The sequence below is a fragment of the Gavia stellata genome, chromosome 24 (genome assembly GCF_030936135.1).
Source record: "Gavia stellata isolate bGavSte3 chromosome 24, bGavSte3.hap2, whole genome shotgun sequence".
In the NCBI taxonomy this organism is placed as follows: domain Eukaryota; kingdom Metazoa; phylum Chordata; class Aves; order Gaviiformes; family Gaviidae; genus Gavia; species Gavia stellata.
Window position 1 is genome coordinate 2,194,227 of NC_082617.1, and position 17,858 is coordinate 2,212,084.

General features: G+C 52.3%; 1 protein-coding gene across 4 annotated transcripts in view; it reads right to left on the reverse strand.

The window, feature by feature from the left end:
• RGS3 (regulator of G protein signaling 3) overlaps positions 1-17,858 on the reverse strand; it is an 86,749-nt gene that overhangs the window by 26,805 nt on the left and 42,086 nt on the right. For all 4 annotated transcript variants that reach the window (XM_059828668.1, XM_059828669.1, XM_059828670.1 and 1 more), the window contains one exon: positions 12,701-12,741. In XM_059828668.1, the coding sequence (XP_059684651.1) occupies positions 12,701-12,741 (41 nt within the window). The remainder of the gene's footprint in view (positions 1-12,700; positions 12,742-17,858) is intronic.

Sequence of the window (17,858 nt, forward strand, 5' to 3'; positions counted from 1 at the left end):
GGCTGGGTGGGGCTGGGAGGAAGGCAGACCTCAGGAGAAGCTCCAGACCAGCCTCGCCTGTTTTGCTCCTTACTTAGAGCACGCATCAGGGGTTCTTTTGAGGATGATGCTCCAGCTCTGGTCACACACTGTCTGCAAGCAGCATGCAGTGAGGAAGGAATTAAGAGAAATGATAGGAATTCATCCCAGTTGAACCCACATCCCCTCATGCCCTTACCCCTTCCCTGCACACACCCTTTTTGATAGGGACCTGTTCCTCTCGGACAGGTTTTCTTTGGGCCAAATCCTACTCATTTAAGAAACCTTCTGACGAAGTTCTCTCAGCAAGTGTCTCCCAGCCCTTAAACCGCTCATCTCTTGTGCAAAAAATTAAGCATTAGTAACATTTGCTGCCCACTGGGATTTTGCAGGTTTCGTTTCAAAAAGGGTCCAGAAATGCCCATGGCAGGATCATCTCTTTCTGTGGCCAGATATGAAAAGGAAAAAAAAAGCAGAACTTTAGGACAGAACAAAGAAAGAAAAAAGAGTCTTCCACTAAAGGGCATGAAAAAGGCCTTTCATTTCCCCCTAGGATTTCCTTCCAGAAGGGCAGGTCTCCACTAGCCTGTTTTTCCCAGAAAGGTCAGAGAGAACTAAGGAACTTGCAGCTTTGTGACTCTAGAGACACAACACAACCAAAAGGGGAAATGCTTTTTAGTCATACAATTCAAAACACTGTTTTCATTGGATGCTAATTCATTCATGTTTAATCCAAAATCCCTACTAAAGCGGTAAATAAACCAACCTCCCACATCACCTCCAGAAAGAGAGATCTCTAGTTCAGTCCTTTGCCCCTCCAAGGAGACTTCCAAGAGAGAGAAGATCTGATCTTTCTTATGTCTGGATATCACCACATCTATTCCTACAGCAGAAACAAGCTTAAACATTGAAAACGCCTGCTCAGGCTTACTGAGACCTGTCAAAATGGAATATACTTATAATGACCCTCTAAGTAAGGCGCAGAGCTGGTCTGGAGCTTCTCCTGAGTTCTGCCTTCCTCCCAGCCCCACCCAGCCCAAAGGCGCTTGTTTTCATCAGTTTGTGATTCAGGGACACAAGGCGATGGGGCTCCCCCTTGCTCCCCAGATCCTGAGTTGCAGTGATGCTCTGAGCATCCCCCGGAGCAGCACAGCACTCTTTCCCATCCCAGACATCTCAGTCTCTCCCAGTCCCAAGCCAGCAGATCACCAGGCTGTACCACTGTGATATCCCTAGGAAGGTACCTAATCGTTCCTGCTTTCAGAGGAGAGGACAGGTACCAATCTGCCGGGCTGGAAATCTGGGCTGGCATTTGTCCACCTCGCACTCAGGGCCAGAAGTGAACGACAGCAAGGACTGAGCGGCATCTAAAAGACATCAGCGCAGCTGCAAGGAGTCCAGTGCCCACACTGATGCTGTAACTACTGCACTCCCCCATCCCTACCGAGCTTCTGCAATTCCCCTGGAGCGAGGCTTAAAGCAATTCTAAGGCCGTCTGGTATCCCATTGCTCGTGACAGATGCACAGCTCACCTACCCCTGCTCTACAGCCCCTTGCTGATTCAATTACAGTCCCCATCTCTTTGATTGAATTTAGCATAAAGCGATGCTCAGCTCACACTGGCTGTTTAAAGTAAAGTGCCCCTCTCCCTCCCGCTCAGCCTCAGCAAGCTGGCAAGACTCCCTGGCCCCAGCAGCCTGGGAATATCAAAGCCAGGAAAGGAGATTGCCCTCTGGTCCAAAAGGTAGAGGCGAAAGTCAACCACCCCAATGTGTGTCCTGGGTATTGTGGGAAAGGCTGAGGAGGAACATGAACAGCCAAAATTGTATTTATCTAATCTGTATATATTTTACTATCACTTCTGTGCTACAGCAGCGAGATGTCAGCACTTTATTCCTTCACAGTGATATTTAACCTCTCCAACACACATTTCCCAAGGGAAGAGCTCTATTTCTCCCTCTTCCATCATCCTGCTCCCCCCAGATAATGTGCAACTGTACTGGGGAAAGAACCAGCTCAACCCACAGGGGCTGAGCACCTGCGGCTGCCTCTAAAGCACAGGATCCTGCTTCCAAAGTCCTTTGGGATCCAGCCAGGTGGACGGCAGACACGTGAAGGACTGACTGTTATATGGGATAAAGCTCTACCAGCGGCACGTGTCCCTGGAGCCCAGCCCCTGCCAGGGGACCGAGCTACCCAGCACAGCACTCCCGTGCACCGGGGAGGCTGGAGTAGGGAGGTCGGCTAACGCCGGGGCTGCACCGTGCCCTGTGCACACTGCCTCGCTCAGGACTCGCTCTGGGAACCGGCCTCCCTGCTATTGTTTTCATTCAGGGAGGCTGCTGCTTTGCCTGCCAATATTTACAAAGAGAAAACAGGGTTTAATCTCACAGTGCTGGGAAAGGAGGATGCAGATGGCGTGAAGGGGGCGTCTGCGACCAGATAAAGCGAGCGACTGAAGTGGCTGCCAGTTGCTTTCTGACTGCCTTCACCCCAGCATTTTGAAAAACATGTTATTGCAGGTGTTGCGTGCTGGCTGGCGCGGGAGCCTCCAGTGAGCCCACGGCTCTGAGGCAGCGCCGGACCCCATGCCAGCACCAGACCCCATGCCAGTGCTGCCCCTGGGAGAGCAGGAGGAAAACACAGGGCATGTATCGCAGAGGAGGACCCAGACTAGCCAACGCAAGCCCTACATGGGCCCTGTTACAGCAGGAAAGGGTCCCTTTTGCTCCATGGGAAAAGCTCACCCCTGCAGATGCTCCTCCAGGCTGAGCCCCAGCCGGGAGCATGGGAAGATGACAGGCAAGGGGTCTGGCCAGGCAGAGCTCCTGGTTACCCCAGCAGACACCAACCAAAGAGGGACTGTTGACTCTGTAGCCCATCAATAAGCAGAGGACCTCCCAGAGAATGGCACCACATCACAGGAAGGGCCCCTAGACCCTACACACAGATACCCCACGCTGCAGACACGCCCTTCGGTGCAGGACCCGGCACAACAGCATCTGGTACACACGTGTGGCTCTACATGACACTGCAAAGATAAGATATAATAATAACAACAAGCCAGACTCAGCCTGACACCTCCAAAGCCTTAAACTCAGTGACCAGCCTAGCCTGGGGCTGTTCTCACCTCACTGCCACCTCCCCCAGCTCGTGCTAGCAGATGTGCTCCTGGGGGGTGGTCAGGTCCTCAGGTGGACGTTCCCCTGCAGATCAGGGGGATGCATTTCTGCTCCTTTCCCCAGGCTCCTCTCCTCTGCAGGGTTTATGGCAAAGTGGTTCAGGGACAGGGCTCGCAGCCCAGCTCAGCTCTGCCCAGCCCCTGGCCTCGCACGTTCAGAGCGTTGGTCCGTAGCCAAACCCAGCAGAGATCCCAGAGGGGAAGTACCTCGGAAACGGGCTCCAGACTACAATAGCTTTTAAATCGCAGAGCAAACCTTCCACCGGCGAAACAGCAAGCCCTGGGAATATCCTGTGCACAAAACACGGGCAACTGCTGGCTGGTTGTTTCATGACCCACAGAACTAGGTCTGATGAGAAAGTTCAGTTTGCTCCCATGCTAAGCTGTGCTGGGGGGGCCGTGGGGGACCACATCTCTTCCTGTGGTTTTTGGACTGCTGGGCACACTGGTGGTGCCCAAAAAACAAACACTGGCAGGAACAGCAGGGGCCCTGTTGAAAGCTGCGATGACCAAAAGGTGACAGGATCTCATGGTGCTTGGGCAGACGGAGCTGCCATTTGCGGGGCACAGCAATCTCTGCAGAGAAGTGTGGCTCGTTGCTGTGTGGCTTGTTTTCGGGCCAGGGACGCTCTATAGATGAAGGTGAAGGATAAATGTGCCGATCCTTCCTTGTGACACCAAGGGCTGGCTCTTAGGAAATGGGTTTTTATTGTCCTACAGACACCCATGGATCAGGAGAGGCACCAAGATAGCAAAGTGGACCTACCACTTCATGGTGCAGAGCCACCAGTGACTCCAGCACACCCCAGGCCAGTCAGACCCTGTTGCACTTACTCAGATACTGCTGCTAAGGAGGGAGAAGATGGAGGAGCGATGCCATAGGAGCACTGCTTCATGGCACAGCCTGGAGGATGCTAAGCCTCCAGGAGGAAAAGCCAGCCTGAATAACCTTTTCCACCCACTTTGGAGCAGCCAGCGATGACATAGGGCTCAGTCTGTTTTCGCAGGCCAGCAGGTTGTCCCTAAGTGGCTCATCAGATAACAGCCTTCAGAGGAATCCCCAGCTCTGAGACTAGCCAGGCATGGAGCTCCCCGTGCAAACACCACTCTGGCAAACAGAGAGCAGGTCCACCGCCTTCCCATTCTGCAAACGCCCTTTCCTCTCAGAGGAGGGGGCTCAGAGCTGAGCAGCCCCAGCGACAGTAACACTGAGCTCACCCACCCGCTGCAAACACAGCTCCAGAGCTATCCGTCCCTCTTCCCCCAGCACAGCCGCAAAGACAGCAAGCTCCAGCCTGTGCAGCCAGCCCCAGGGAACAGCAGTTCCCCTCTGAAATTACCCACTGGTGCCTAGGCCTTTTTAAAATCTCTCCAGTACTCTAACTGCATCGTATCTGCTCTTCTTTTTGCCAACATCTGGGAAATGTAACCACAGAATTAAAGCCGGGGAAAAAAATTAAGAACTTCTGCTCCCAAAAGCATATCTTGTGGTCATCTCAAAACTCAGATTCGGGTTCAGCTGTGTAATGATTCGCAAACCCAGGAAAGCAGAGTGCCCCTGTTTATCTGTTTCTCCAACTGTGACACAAGCATTCCCTGCTCTGCCCGAAGAGACCAGCACTGGGTCACTGCCCAGGAGCTGCCCCGGGGTGTACTCCAGGCCATGGGTTATGCCAACCCAGGACTTCTGCTACTGGTGTCACTCCACATCATCTAACCCAGCTAAATGGGCACTGGCAGAGGAGACGGAGCCCAGAGATCTGTCTGCACAGAGGAGCAGCCTGGCCACCAGCTCCACAGCCATCGCTTTGCATGCTCTGGCTCCAGGTATATGCCAGGAGAGCGCTGGCTTGAACCAGATGAATGTTTCAGTTGCAGTTGAAATTTGGGGCATGTCACGGGGATGCTGGGTAGAGCTGCATTTCAGGTATGCCCCGGCATTTGGGGTAATCTGTACATGGGTTCATGACACAACATCCTTCAGAAGCACTTTTCAAAACGTTGGCAGTCTTGGTCTGATGTTATGTCACTGCACCTGAGGTTCAGGCTGCAGCTTGGTCTCGGCATCACGCACAGAGATATCCAGTGGCTGGGACCCGCTGTCCTTTGGATGGAGGAAAATGGAAACCTCTGTTCAGGAAAGAGTTAAGCTCTTGCTGTAGGTGTGACATGGCAGAGGGATTCAGTGCTTGCAGATTGAGTGTCCAGCTTTTACATGAGCTGGGTGACTCAAGTCGATGCACACCGGTGCGCTGCAGTGCAGGGCGCATCCCGCTTGGTGAACCTCTCCAGCATCCCAGAAATGAGCCACTGCTTGCGAGAGACGCAGGAAGCAAAGGAAATATCAGAGAGCCGGAAAGGATTTTTCATTTGGTAACATCTCCTGACCACCACTGGCAGAGCGGCTGGAGGAGAGGGAGTCCCCCCTTAAGCTGAAAGGGACTGCGAGCAGGAAGGGAAGGCAGAGGAATACACTTCATGGTCTCTCAGTGTGCTTCGAATTCATGTAGTAAAACTGGTGAGAGCAGGCAGCAAGGAGTGTGTCTAGATCTTCTCTACTTGAAGTTCTTAGGTATGACTGATCCCAACACTTGTAACCTTGTCTGCAGTGCCCTTTCCACCACAGCCCAGAGGATCTTTCACCTTGCTGCAGGACAAAAGCCCGTCTGACAAATAACAGCCAACAAATCTGACAAACATCATCTCTTTTCCCATTACGAATTAGAGGAAATTGAGATACAATTTCAACAGAGCACATAGTCCACTTCACAGACAAACTCTCATCTCTCCTACCTTCTCCCACCCTGCACACAGCACCCGGTGCCAGCTGACACTTGATTTTCTCTTACCAGGAATTTAAAACCCACCATACCTCCACCCTACAGTGCTCTGACATCTGCAGGGTGACTGTCACAGCACTAAATTCAGGATTTCATGTTCAGGCGAGGCTGAGGGACTCCTAAATCACTGCTTTTTTTCGTGGTTAGAACCCTCCTGCACCAAGTTGCGTTGGGGGCTCGCAGACTGTGCCCTGTGGCCAGTGCTGCTTTGGAGACAAAGCTGGGCACAGCTCTTGGCTGTGTCTCATTTGCAGCCTTGAGGTTTTCTGAGCTCATGTCTCTAAACTGGCCCTTTTGTCATTGCATTTCGTGGGTACTTTCTTGTACTTAAGAACCAAAAGTATAGACGGAGCATTTGAAAAGGAGGGATCAGACATCTTGCAGGCTGCTCAAGCCTCGCCAGGGAGCAGAGTAACCGGGATGGGGGGGAAACCACAACAGCAGAGCCCAACCTCAGGCACCAGATCCTCTTTAATGCTGGGAAAAAGGAAAAGGGGAACAACTTCCTTTGCTTTGGTCTCCTGCCAAAACCATCCCATTTCAGCTGGAAACAAATTCAACCCAAAATGCAAGTCTTCTGGCTATCACTTTGGGATCAGAGAACAAAGGAATGGGGAAGTTGACTGAATCCCAAACTTTTATCATTACTGATGCCGTCTTTCTGCTGCAGGAGCTCATGGCTACTGATTATCCTTCCCCCAACAAGCTTTTATCGGTCACTTCTGACCCTCACAGACCTGTGTGTACTGTCCTCTTTTCCCCATAATCACATGAAAACACATAATCAGCTTCCACCCACCTTACCAACTAACCCCCACTGCTCTACCACTGAACTATCCTCCTTATCATCTCCTACTTCCTCAAATTTCGAGTCATATGCACACTTTATCAGGCATGATTTGCTGTTTTCCACCATGTCAACGATGATTGTTTGCAATTAAGCAAGAGCCAGGCTTCCCAAGCCCTCCCTGGCAGAGCAATGCTCACAGATGATGATGTTGAGGTTTCAGACCAGAGTTTTTAACTATTTATTAAGCACCACAGCAATTTCCTGTCTTTCTAGGTTTTCAGGCCAAGTGTTGTGTCATATCAAGCCAAGTGCCTGTGAGGATGTCTGCTCTAGTTGTGCTCCATCTGCATGCTTTATCTCTCTTCCATTAGTAATTACTTTTAAGTTCTTTACTAAACAAATTCACCTTAGCTGTTCACTTGGTTGCATAGGTTTGATGTCACCCCCTGGCCAGCTCTTTTGCCCTTTTCCCTATGACCAAACCATCTGCCTAAAGTGTCCTCTAGATCTGCCAGGACAGTGCCCAAAAAAGCTCCTTGCGACTCTTCTGATGACATATCTAGAACAGCTGACTTCAAAATTACCCAGGTGTACAATATCTGCCATGTCACAGCATGTCCCTGAGCCTTAAAGTCCTCTGTACCATCAGTAAACTGCTTCTCCAGCATTCAGATTCCCTGTATGGAGATGGAAACCTCGGTTCTCCTTGCTCTTTCCCTGCGGGACAGAAATGGGCAATGCCACATCCCTAAGGGCATTAAATTAGTCATGCTCAGTCCTGGGAGTAACAAAGAACACTTTGGGAAATTAATTCTCCTATGGACCAAGCTGGGGCATCTCCAGTGAAGACTGTGGAGTCAAGCACATTTACACAAGCTGCATTATTGCCCCTCACTACAGTTGTGGTCCAGTTTAAAGAGCATTTGTTCACAGCGTACCCTCGCCAGCAGCTGGGATACATCTCGAGGATGCAAAGAGGAACAGTGCCCACAGAGGACCCTATGCATGCAGGGGTGTGTCCGCAGAGAGCCAGGGCACGGGGAAGGGAGGACAAGGGGGGACAGCATCATTTCTCTGACACTTGTCTAGAGGATCTCTGGTGCAGAATCAGGATGCGCATCTCCAAGGCAAAACAAGATCAAGCATAGATTCGCAGGATTGATTTGCTCAGGTCCATAAGCATGCTCATCGCAGCAGGCCATGAAGTTGCTACTGGAAAGATTTTCTGTTGGAGCAGTTTCCCAAGAGAAGCTCCGGTGTCTGCAGATGAAAACTTCCAGAGAAAAAGATCAATTTTGCTAGTGCTTTTCAAATGAAAAACTTACTGAGCTACTTGATTTTAAGTCAATTCGGTCTGAATACGTTGGGTTCAAATCAAAAACTTCTAACAATGCAATAAAACACTGATCTGCAGTTTCCTATCAGTAGGATATTTCCGGAGCAGGGAAGGGTGTGAATACAGCCCTGGACCACATTGACGTCTCTGGACTGGCTCCCTGTTAGGCTGCCGATTCCCGCCACACAGTAAATGTTTTCTTCTGACAGGTTTTACACATGGCATCATAGGACGTGTATGTGCCCTGCAGGGAATGGCATGCGGCAGGGGGGAAACGGGGCCAAACTCCCACACTCCAAATTCTCTAGGGTGCAGAAATGCAGGTCCACACTGAATCAGCCCAAAGCTTTTCATAGGTGGGGTCTGCTTAACTGACTTTAAACTGTTTCATTCGGATTTAAAATACTGAAATGAAACATACGCTAGACCAGGTTTGCATGCATTGGTAGTACTTTTCACATAGCAGTTGGAAAACAGAAAAATTAGACAAGCTTCCAGGTATACACAGTATTCCTCAGATCAAAAGGTACCACCTTCACTGCCAAAATCCTGGCTTGCTCATGTGCTGGGACTATCACAGCTACCCCATGACCACCACGAGAAACAAAACCACCAAGAATGGACAGCTCAGTGGAGAATCTTCCTCTATTTCTGCATTCTTTCCAACACCTACCTATATTTAGCCCTTCCCTAGCCACATGCCCCACCAGGATCGGGGCCACCTGCACTCGGGACCTCCAAGCACTGCAATTCACATGCTGAAAAGCCTGTAAAATAAAGACCCCTTCTGCTGTAACCTACACCAGGCTATAAAGATTACTGTTTGCCATCTGACTATGCATAGGATTTAAACTCCCTGGAGTGATTTATTTACACACGATCAGACAGGATGACTAGCAGCAGCTTTTTTATGACACTCCAGTTTCCCTGATGGTTGGAATTTTCTTTCTGGTTTGAAATAAATTAAGCAACTCGCAGACATTGAAACATACTTTTATTTTGGATCGCGCCAGATCCGAATGCAAAAATGCGACCTTATGGGTCAGAACATTACTCACAAACCTTCCAGATGAGAAGGAGCAGGAGACAGCAGCTCAAGGCCTCGGCAAAGAGCTATTCCCGCAGCAAATGCAAAGTCAGCCCGGCCCCGTGGGCTCCCTTTCAACTCACAGCAGCACTAAATACATTACTGCTCGTTGCAAATGATTTGTGGGTAAGAAACAGCAGTACGAGAGCTTCTACCAACCTCCCAGACGCCGCCATGGCAGTGCAACGGATGTTTCTGCCCACATCATGGCAACAGAAGAGCTCAGATAATGACCACCACCAAACCCCCCAGACCCATCACCTCCACCCTGGAGAGGACCAGCCGGCAGAGCTGAGCCAGCAAAAGGCTCCCTGAGCCAGCAAAAGGCGCTGCTGGCAAGCCCAGGGACGGAGCACTTGCTGCAAAGAGCAGGACAGGAGCAGATCGGGAGGGGGAGAGACCCCTCAGGGTGCCATGGGACAAAAAAGCCACATCCACACTAGCATCCTTCCCTTACGCATCCTTATACAAAGGTTTCTAGCTGCCACAAGCAGTGGCAGGGGAGGACAGTGGGACAGCTGTGCCTGCCAGCAGGACCCAGCCACGGGGCACTGCTGCACCACATCGCTGGGACCCCGAGGGTGCCAGGAGTGGGCCAGGGCCAGCACCCTGCCAGGGGTGCCCTCTCGAGCCTCCTTCCACCCTGAGCACCTCCTTCCTGGCAGCCTGAGCGTGGCCCCAATGCAGAGCCAGGCCCTCTTTGTGGGAAGCCATCCTTGCAGAGGGAAACCATCTCATTCCCACAATCGGGAAGGAGGCTGAGCTTTGCACCAGGGCAAAACGAGGTCACGCAGCCTGGAGCGTGGCACCCAGTGGACACCACGTCCATCAGGCAATGGGGAGAGCCACGCTGGGCTGGCCCGGAGACCCCCACCCCAGCCCCATGTGCCTCTGCAACATGAGAGTGCCACTTCACTGGGCCCAAATCCCAGCTTTCACGTGACAGCAAGCCATGCCTTGCATCCACTCCCCTGCAAAAATAACCTTAACACCACAAACTGATGCTCCCACCAGTCGAGGCCCACGCAATGCCTCTGTGTGCAGCCAGCCTGCAGGAATGCTTTTGAGGGGGACCGTCCCCTCCCTCCCACGGGCTGCCAAGACTTAAAACCTCCTGGTGACACCCCCACAATCCTGTAACCAAAGCTTTGCTCCTGAAAAGCGAATGCAAAGAAGAAAAGAGGGATGACCTGAGGGTGACTCTCTTCTTAGCTTCCCTGCAGGAAGAAGATGCTTAAAAGCTCGCAGGCTGGCTCCCAAGACAGCATCCCATCATTTAAGAAGTCTCTGTTCGCCTGAGGTCTACTTCCACCGAGGACAGTTCATCGAGACACACAACCCCCGCACTGCAAAAGCGAGAGGTTTCTGCTGTCATGCTTTAACCACCAGCCCATGTCCTTGCAGCCTGGTCACCCGCCTGTCGCGGCTCTCGGGATTGCGGGTCACTGTTTCCCAGAAGAGCAGCCGTGGGGAAGTCAGGAGGGCACCGTCCTCCCCTGGCTCGCTGCTGACTCACAGGCACGTCCCCCTCTCTGTGCCTCAGCTTCCCCTTTTGAACCAAAACTGCCCATTGCTGAAGAGTCTGGCGAGACTTACATCTGGGAGTGCACTGTTCCTTTAACCTGGAAGCCGGCTGTTTCTATCCGTGCTGCGCACTCATGGTGGACACATAAAAGCCACCTTCTCCCTTCCTTGCAGGAAAGACCCAGCTAAACCACACAGCTGGAGAATCACCTCCCCACCTACCTGCAGGCAGATCTCACGTCAGCCTGATCTCCCTAGCTCAGTGCAGACCACCAGCCTCAAAGCAATCCCATGCAGTCCAGGAGGGAATGTCCCGCTCAGCAGGATGCCGTCTTTGAGCCAGGGGCTGCCCCGATGTCACCTGAAAGCTGTGGACCTGCACAGCGCAGGGTGTGAGCAGCCACTCCTGGGGTACGGGCATGTGGCAGACCTGCTGGTCACCGCGGGTTGGGAAGCTCCCACTCCACTTGCAGCCTGCTCCGAAACACCTCAGGCAGACAGGGGGAAGAAGAAGGGGTTTGCAGAATCCCATAATCACGGCCTGTCCAGACCTACTGTCCTCTGTGGGGGAGCATGCATGTAGGAAAGCAAATGTTTCACGTTTTCTATACAACTACTACACTCCAACTGCCACGGATGCCACAGATCTCAGTCACCAGAGCTGTGAGAGCCATTTAAATCCATCAGAAAAAAGCCAAGCACTTCATTCCAACTTGACAAAGACGAGTCCTCCCCTCCCTCATGAAACGCTGCCAGTTCTCTTTCAGTCACTTTTACTTAGGGGCCCAAAGCTTCTAAACTAAATGCCAGGCTCCAAGCGCATTTTTGCACCAACGTACAAGAAAATGCGGGAGTGCCTCAGCCCGCTGCCGGGATGTCGCTGACGAACACCCATCGCAGCCTTTCTGAGTCACAGCACAGGATTAGCTGGATAGGGAGACAGCACGCAAGTCTGACGTTATACTGGGGCACGCACTGAGCAAACCCCCCGAGGAGGCAGCGCCTGCCCGACCGCCCCAGGAAGAAATAGAGGAGACAAGGAAGGAACAAGAGGGAAACACGAGAGAGAACTCGTCAGCCCGTCGTTACACAGCAAGTCATGCTTTGGCCCAAATCCCAGCCACTCAAGGTGAACAACTTTCATTCTGAACGTTTTCATCCGACTTTCACAATAGCTTATTATTTCACTGCGCCGCTGAGCAGTGTTTGCCTTTCTGCTCTACGCCCTGGGGATCTTTCCCAGATCCAAATTTCCACCCCTGAAAATACAAGTCCTTGAAACCAGGAAGACAGTAGAGTCACTTGAAAAGCAAAAAAAGCCACAGCATGCAATGATTAGCTAGGTCCAGTCACTGTGAACCAATTTTGTAGTCTCCTTGGCTGCTTCACCACACCAACGTAACTGTGCCAACGCCTGAGTGATTGCAAATCTGATTAGAGCATTTAGCCATGTACCAGCCACACGCGTTTTTAGAGCTGTGACTATACGTCTTTTAGATTGAGCTTCCTTATTTTATTTGAGGGCTTCAAACCTGGCTGCTTGAAGACAAGAAAAGCAAGATGCCTAAAAAATAAAGACAAAACAGTTGGCAAGGAAATCTGCCCCCGGGCAAAAGAATCCCAAGATAAATTAGAAGTGAGATGCATGGAGGAAGATCCACCTACTGCGCACAGGGGGAAGGGGAAAAGCAAACCTGTCTCAGTGCTGCCCAGCCTCCCCGTTCACAGATTCCTTTTAGCAGCTTCTTACTAATATATTCTGGCTACAGTCATTATGCTTCCTTTCCAGACCTCTGGCAAATTAATTAAAAAGGAAGTTAAAATCAGTGCATTCAGTGCTCCTTGCCCCAGCAGAAAGGATCAGAGTTGTTAGTAGGTGTTCAGCTCCCTCTAGAAAGTTAATTTGGAAAACAGCAACACTCACCTCTGCAAGGTAAAGGATGCAGAATTTCCGATCTTCTGAACCTATAATGAAGAAAAAACCAGGATCAAAATTAAGCTACAACTGCATTTCTGCAAGCAGACACACTGGCAGAGGAATTGGCTAAGAGACAGCATTTAATGAATATTTATTGTTGTCATCCTACAGTACCAGGCTGTGATCTGGGAGTGATGTATGCTGCATCTGCAAGGGCCATGCGCTGGGCAGGCTGCGTTGCATGGTATCTTGCATGGACTCACTGCACTGTCACGGATTCTCCTTTGGGTTTGTCATTTTGGAACAAGGTTTGTTTCATTCAGAGGCCACGCATAGGCTCTTCTGCCTGACCTGCCATGGCACATGCAGCCCGATTCCTTCCCGGAGGCTGCGGAGACCCCACAGTGCCCACGCAGCCATCCGGCACACCAGGGTCGGGTCTCTCCCATCTTACCTCTGGGGATGCTTTGCTCCCAGGAGGACTAACCAGAGCAGCTCCTGTTCCTACGTCCTCGCTCATTCCCAGCTTCTTGCCCCAAGCCCTTGGTAAGGCTGGTGGTAGCTCTGTCTAGTGCTGTCTGTTCCAGCCTCCATGAGTGCCAGTGGTTGGGGTCGGTGCCTCTCCAAGGAGATGGAGCCGAATCCCAGGGCAACGGCAAGCAGCTGACATGGGGCAGAGGGAGAGCTCATCCTGATCCATCAGGCTGAGGGCAAACTCCTCAAGCTCCTGCCAGCGTGGCACCACTCAGGAGACCTGGCCAAGGGACTTGCACTTCCACAGCTTCGGGAAAGGAGATGGTGCTGGAGGCAACACAATGACCAACATTGCAATCCATGTCGTGCGAAGTCATGGAGCGGCCCAGTTCAGCTCCCCATCTTGCTGCCAGCTATCCCAGGGAATGTGTTATGCTCCAGCTGCTCCATCAGGCTGGTTCCTGCAGGCCTAGTGTTCCCTGTCCCCAAAAAAAGGGCATTCCTGAAGATTTGCCCTGGTCTTTGATCCCTGCTGGTGAGACACAAGTGCCCCCAGACCCAAGGGAAGCCAGCTCCTGGTATACATCAACCACGCAGGAGGACATGAAGCTGCCACAGGACAGGGTCACCTCAACTCTGAAGCAGGTCATCCCGTCTCCTGGAGCTGGCTCACTCCTTCGCACCAGCGTGCCCTGCACCAGCTTTGCCCTTGGTAGCATGCAGCACCGTTGGGCTGCAGCTTTCATAACCCTTTTAATGACATTATCTCTGCCATGAGATCAGATCTGCAGTCTGGGCACAGCTGCAGATCCTATTCAAAGCAGTGTCAGAGCAAGTTCTGCTTCATTTCAACAGCCTGAGCTGCGCTAACGATGGGAACAGGCTCTGTACAGCAGTGGAAACACCCTGTTCCCCAGAGGAAAGCAATTTTTCTGCCGCAGGCAGCAGCTCAAATGTCAAAAGATAAGAGCTGTGACCCACTGAGGGACTCAGATGCCTCTTGAGTCACTCCATAGGCAATGTGAAACCCATGAAGAAGTGCAATGACCTGGAGCCATTCGTTGGATGTCTCTTCCAGCTGCCCTTTGGGGGATCGCAGGCTTGCCTCCGCTGCCAGCTTCTAATGCACGCTGCAGGATATGGGCTGTAACATCACTATGGGGACGCCAGGACACCATGCCACAGCGGTTGCTGGAGCCCAGCACCACCAGGACTGCTGCTGTGGACCTCTCGGATGATGAGTTCTTGTGTGTTTTCCTAACCTTCAGTCTGCTCCACCCTGGGTGATGTGAGGGTCAGGGAAGCAGCCTGGCCCCAGGGCTGCCAGCCAAAGGGATCCAGTGCTGCCCTTTCAAATCCTCACTTCCAGAAGGGGAGCAATGCTGGACCCTGGGAGCACATGCTGAATGGGCCTGGCTGGGAGCCTGTGTCCCATCTCTGCACCATGGAAGAACCATTCACCACTCTCCATGGCTCTGCGTGAGCTCTCCCAGCACCCTCTTCCGTAAATCCCAGCAGGACCGTCGGGGAACATTTTCCTTGCTAAGCCAAAGCCTCCAATGGGAGTCCTCAGCCAGTGCTTTTCCCCTTGAGGGAGGGTTTGGAGGCAGGATCTGAGCCTGCTGCTGGCACACCACAAGTCCACCATCCCCTTCTGCTGCTTCTGTTTCCCAAGTGGTCAGCAGTACAAAAAACACTCCATCTTCTCAGCTGGGCTCTCTGCTCCTCCCTGCACCATGACCAAAGCTCTCCAGGCTGTCTGGCAAAGCGGACTGCAGAAGACCAACATGTCCCAGCCACTTTCCGTCAGGAGCTTTAACCCGGCTTTCCCAGCTGATCTGAGGAACAAGTCACCCTCTGGAGACATGCATCCTCAGCAAAGAAAGGTGACGTTGGAGTGTAACAGCCCTGGGAATGATCCCACTTCTCTTGGGCCTCTGTTTATTCCTTCTGCAATAATAAGTGATCCTGACAAAGCCCAAAACCATCAGAATTAAGTTCCCTCCCAAATTCCTCTCCGTTGAGCTATGAATCTTGGCATTAGCAACTTCCACCGCCAGCAGCTCCTGTCCCCTTTTTCCTCTGAGGCTCGCTGCCACACATGGCCAAGTAGCCCAGCACCTCTGGGACACACAAAGCAGGGAGCCAGCCCAGGCTAAGGAACCACTTAAATCCCAGTTTCTACCAGTAATTGCCTTTAGAGAGAAAACAAATGGGACGTAAGAGACTGGCCGCCCAGCCCAGCAGCTGGGCTTGAGCCAGTGCCAATCCCCAGCGAAGCACGAGGGGAAGCAGGAGAGCAATGGCAGAGCCAGGAAGGGCAGACCCGAGCGCAGATTTCGGCACAAACCAGGTTTGCCGGAATTTCTTCCGCTGGAGTTTCTTCCAGTCTCCAGAGGGTCAGGCTGGCATGCCGGAGCCTGCTCTGCCCCAGAGCTGTGCTATGTGCACTGCTCAACCCCTGCACCGTGGACCACAGAGGCCACGAAAGACAAGGGGAGAGGCACAACCTCACGCCGGGGAGGCGGCAGCCAGCCGCCCGGGCTAATCTGGGGCTCCGTTGCCCGCACGGCACTACCTCTGCACCTGAACAACACATACTCTCAGCCAAATTCAGTGAAACGCTAAAAGAAAATAAGCAGGAGAAAAAAAAAAACTCACTTGAAGATATTTCAGTTTCTTCCCGATGCGTTGTGATGGGGACTGGCTTGTCTTTCAGAGTAACTTGAACCGTCCCTGCCCCAGGGCTGGGCTGCTGTGTGCACTCAGCACAGACAAGAGGAGGGTGCGAGTTTTGTGGGGACACGTCCCCCTCTCCGGCTAAGCCTCATCCTGCGTACCCATGCTGACGCGCAGGGCAGGCGTTTACGCAGCTCCTGGCACAACAGCAGCTTTCAGCGCCGCCCTGGCTCTGCCCACCTCCCTGTGCAACCCAAGGAAAACACGCGCTGCTTGCAGGATTTGGGTGATGCATGCTAGGCATTAGGTCAAAAAGATGGGAAAAGAGGGAAGATGGTCATGCTCCTTTCCACAGCCTCCTTGCATGGCCCAGGGGACCACGGCAATGCCCACGGTGAGGGCAGGTACGCTGCTCCCCAGCCCCTCACATACGATGGGACTGCATCGGGCACCCGAAGAGGAGCTCACAGGGCAGAGTGCTGCAGGGCCTCGGGTGGGTGGGGAGAGAGGAAGGCTGTTGTACACTTTCAAACATGGCTCACAAGAGGGGACAAGCTTGTCACCCTCTGTGGCACATGTCCCCAGGGAGGTATGGCAGGGTGCAAGCCCTGGGGCTTCCCAGCACCCTTGGGGCAGCGGGGAGAAGCCCCATAAATGATACTCTGGGCATCTGACTATCTTGGAGCTGATTGCTGTAAGACACAGCGGGTTGGGATGCCATGGACAGCAAAGCAGCACGTGAAAAGTCCTTGTTTGCAGGATCCCGGCTGGGGATGGGGCTCACAGCCTGGGTGTCCTCATTCCAGCTGCAAAACAGGAGTGCTCTTCTCTGTCCCAAAGCCGAGCACACCCACTCAGGGGGGCCAGGATCCTAGTGAGGCGTCGACCTTCACGTGGAAATTCCCACAGTATCTAGTGAGGAAGCCAGCCCTGTCGCACTGGAAAAATTGGCTGGTGTGGTGCTCATCAACCGTGCTCAGCTTCTAAAGCAGGAAGACAGAGCATTGTAAAGCAGATTATACTGATTTGCTTTCGCACAGGGCAGCGAGCAGCAGAAACAGGAAACATCACAATGGTCTTCAGTGTACCGGAGATGTCTCAATTGTTATACTCAGCAATACGCCTGTTCCTATTAATGTGCCATTCAGTTATTTAGAAGACCAACAGAAAATCCCTGCCAAAAGGGACGGACATCTTTTTGCTCGTTCCACCCGCCTTTGAAGCAGCCCTGCCCAAACCAGGAGGGTGAGCTGCCTGAAAACCAACTGTGCTGGATTCCCGGCGTACGAGGGGCGGTTCAGCACTGCAGAGACAAACATCCCCTTCAGAGAGCCTTATTAAACTATTCCAGATGTGATCCAGCCAAGTTATTATGGCAACAAGGAAATAAGTGGCAGAAAACCACTCGCGAAATCCAACCGCTCTGCCTGTTAGGAGGTGCATTCCTGTGCCGAGCTGCAAACAGACCGTCATGCACGAAGACGGGACCAGCACCGGGGAAGTTGATTTCTTCAAGGAAGTGAACAAGAGCGGGGTTATTCGACATCCTTTGAGAGCAGCCAGGGGCGGCACGTGCGTGTACTCCAGGGTCAGATGCTGACCAACAAGCACTTCAACGAGGAACAATTTCTTTTGTCCGTTTCTTAGAAATATACAGTGCTGAGAACAAACTCAACAAACCCCAGCGAAGCTTCAATGGCTTTTCTAAATGGCTCGCGCCATGGCGCTCCATCTCCCTCACTGTGTTTTTGCCCCCACCAAATAGGTCAGTGAATTAATCTGGTAGCAGAAACGTTGTTGGAAATGGGAAATAACAACTGACAGGCAACCTGTGGTGTCCGGCACAGCATTGCAGATCCCCAGCACCAAGGCTTATAACAACGTGGGGTACGTGGAGAGACGCAGCTCATCCACAGAGCTCACAGCTCAGCTGGGGAAAGTCATGGGAAGTGGCAACATTAATCCAGAAAATGATCCCTTTGGAGAAGCAGCCCAGATCTGGATTAATCCC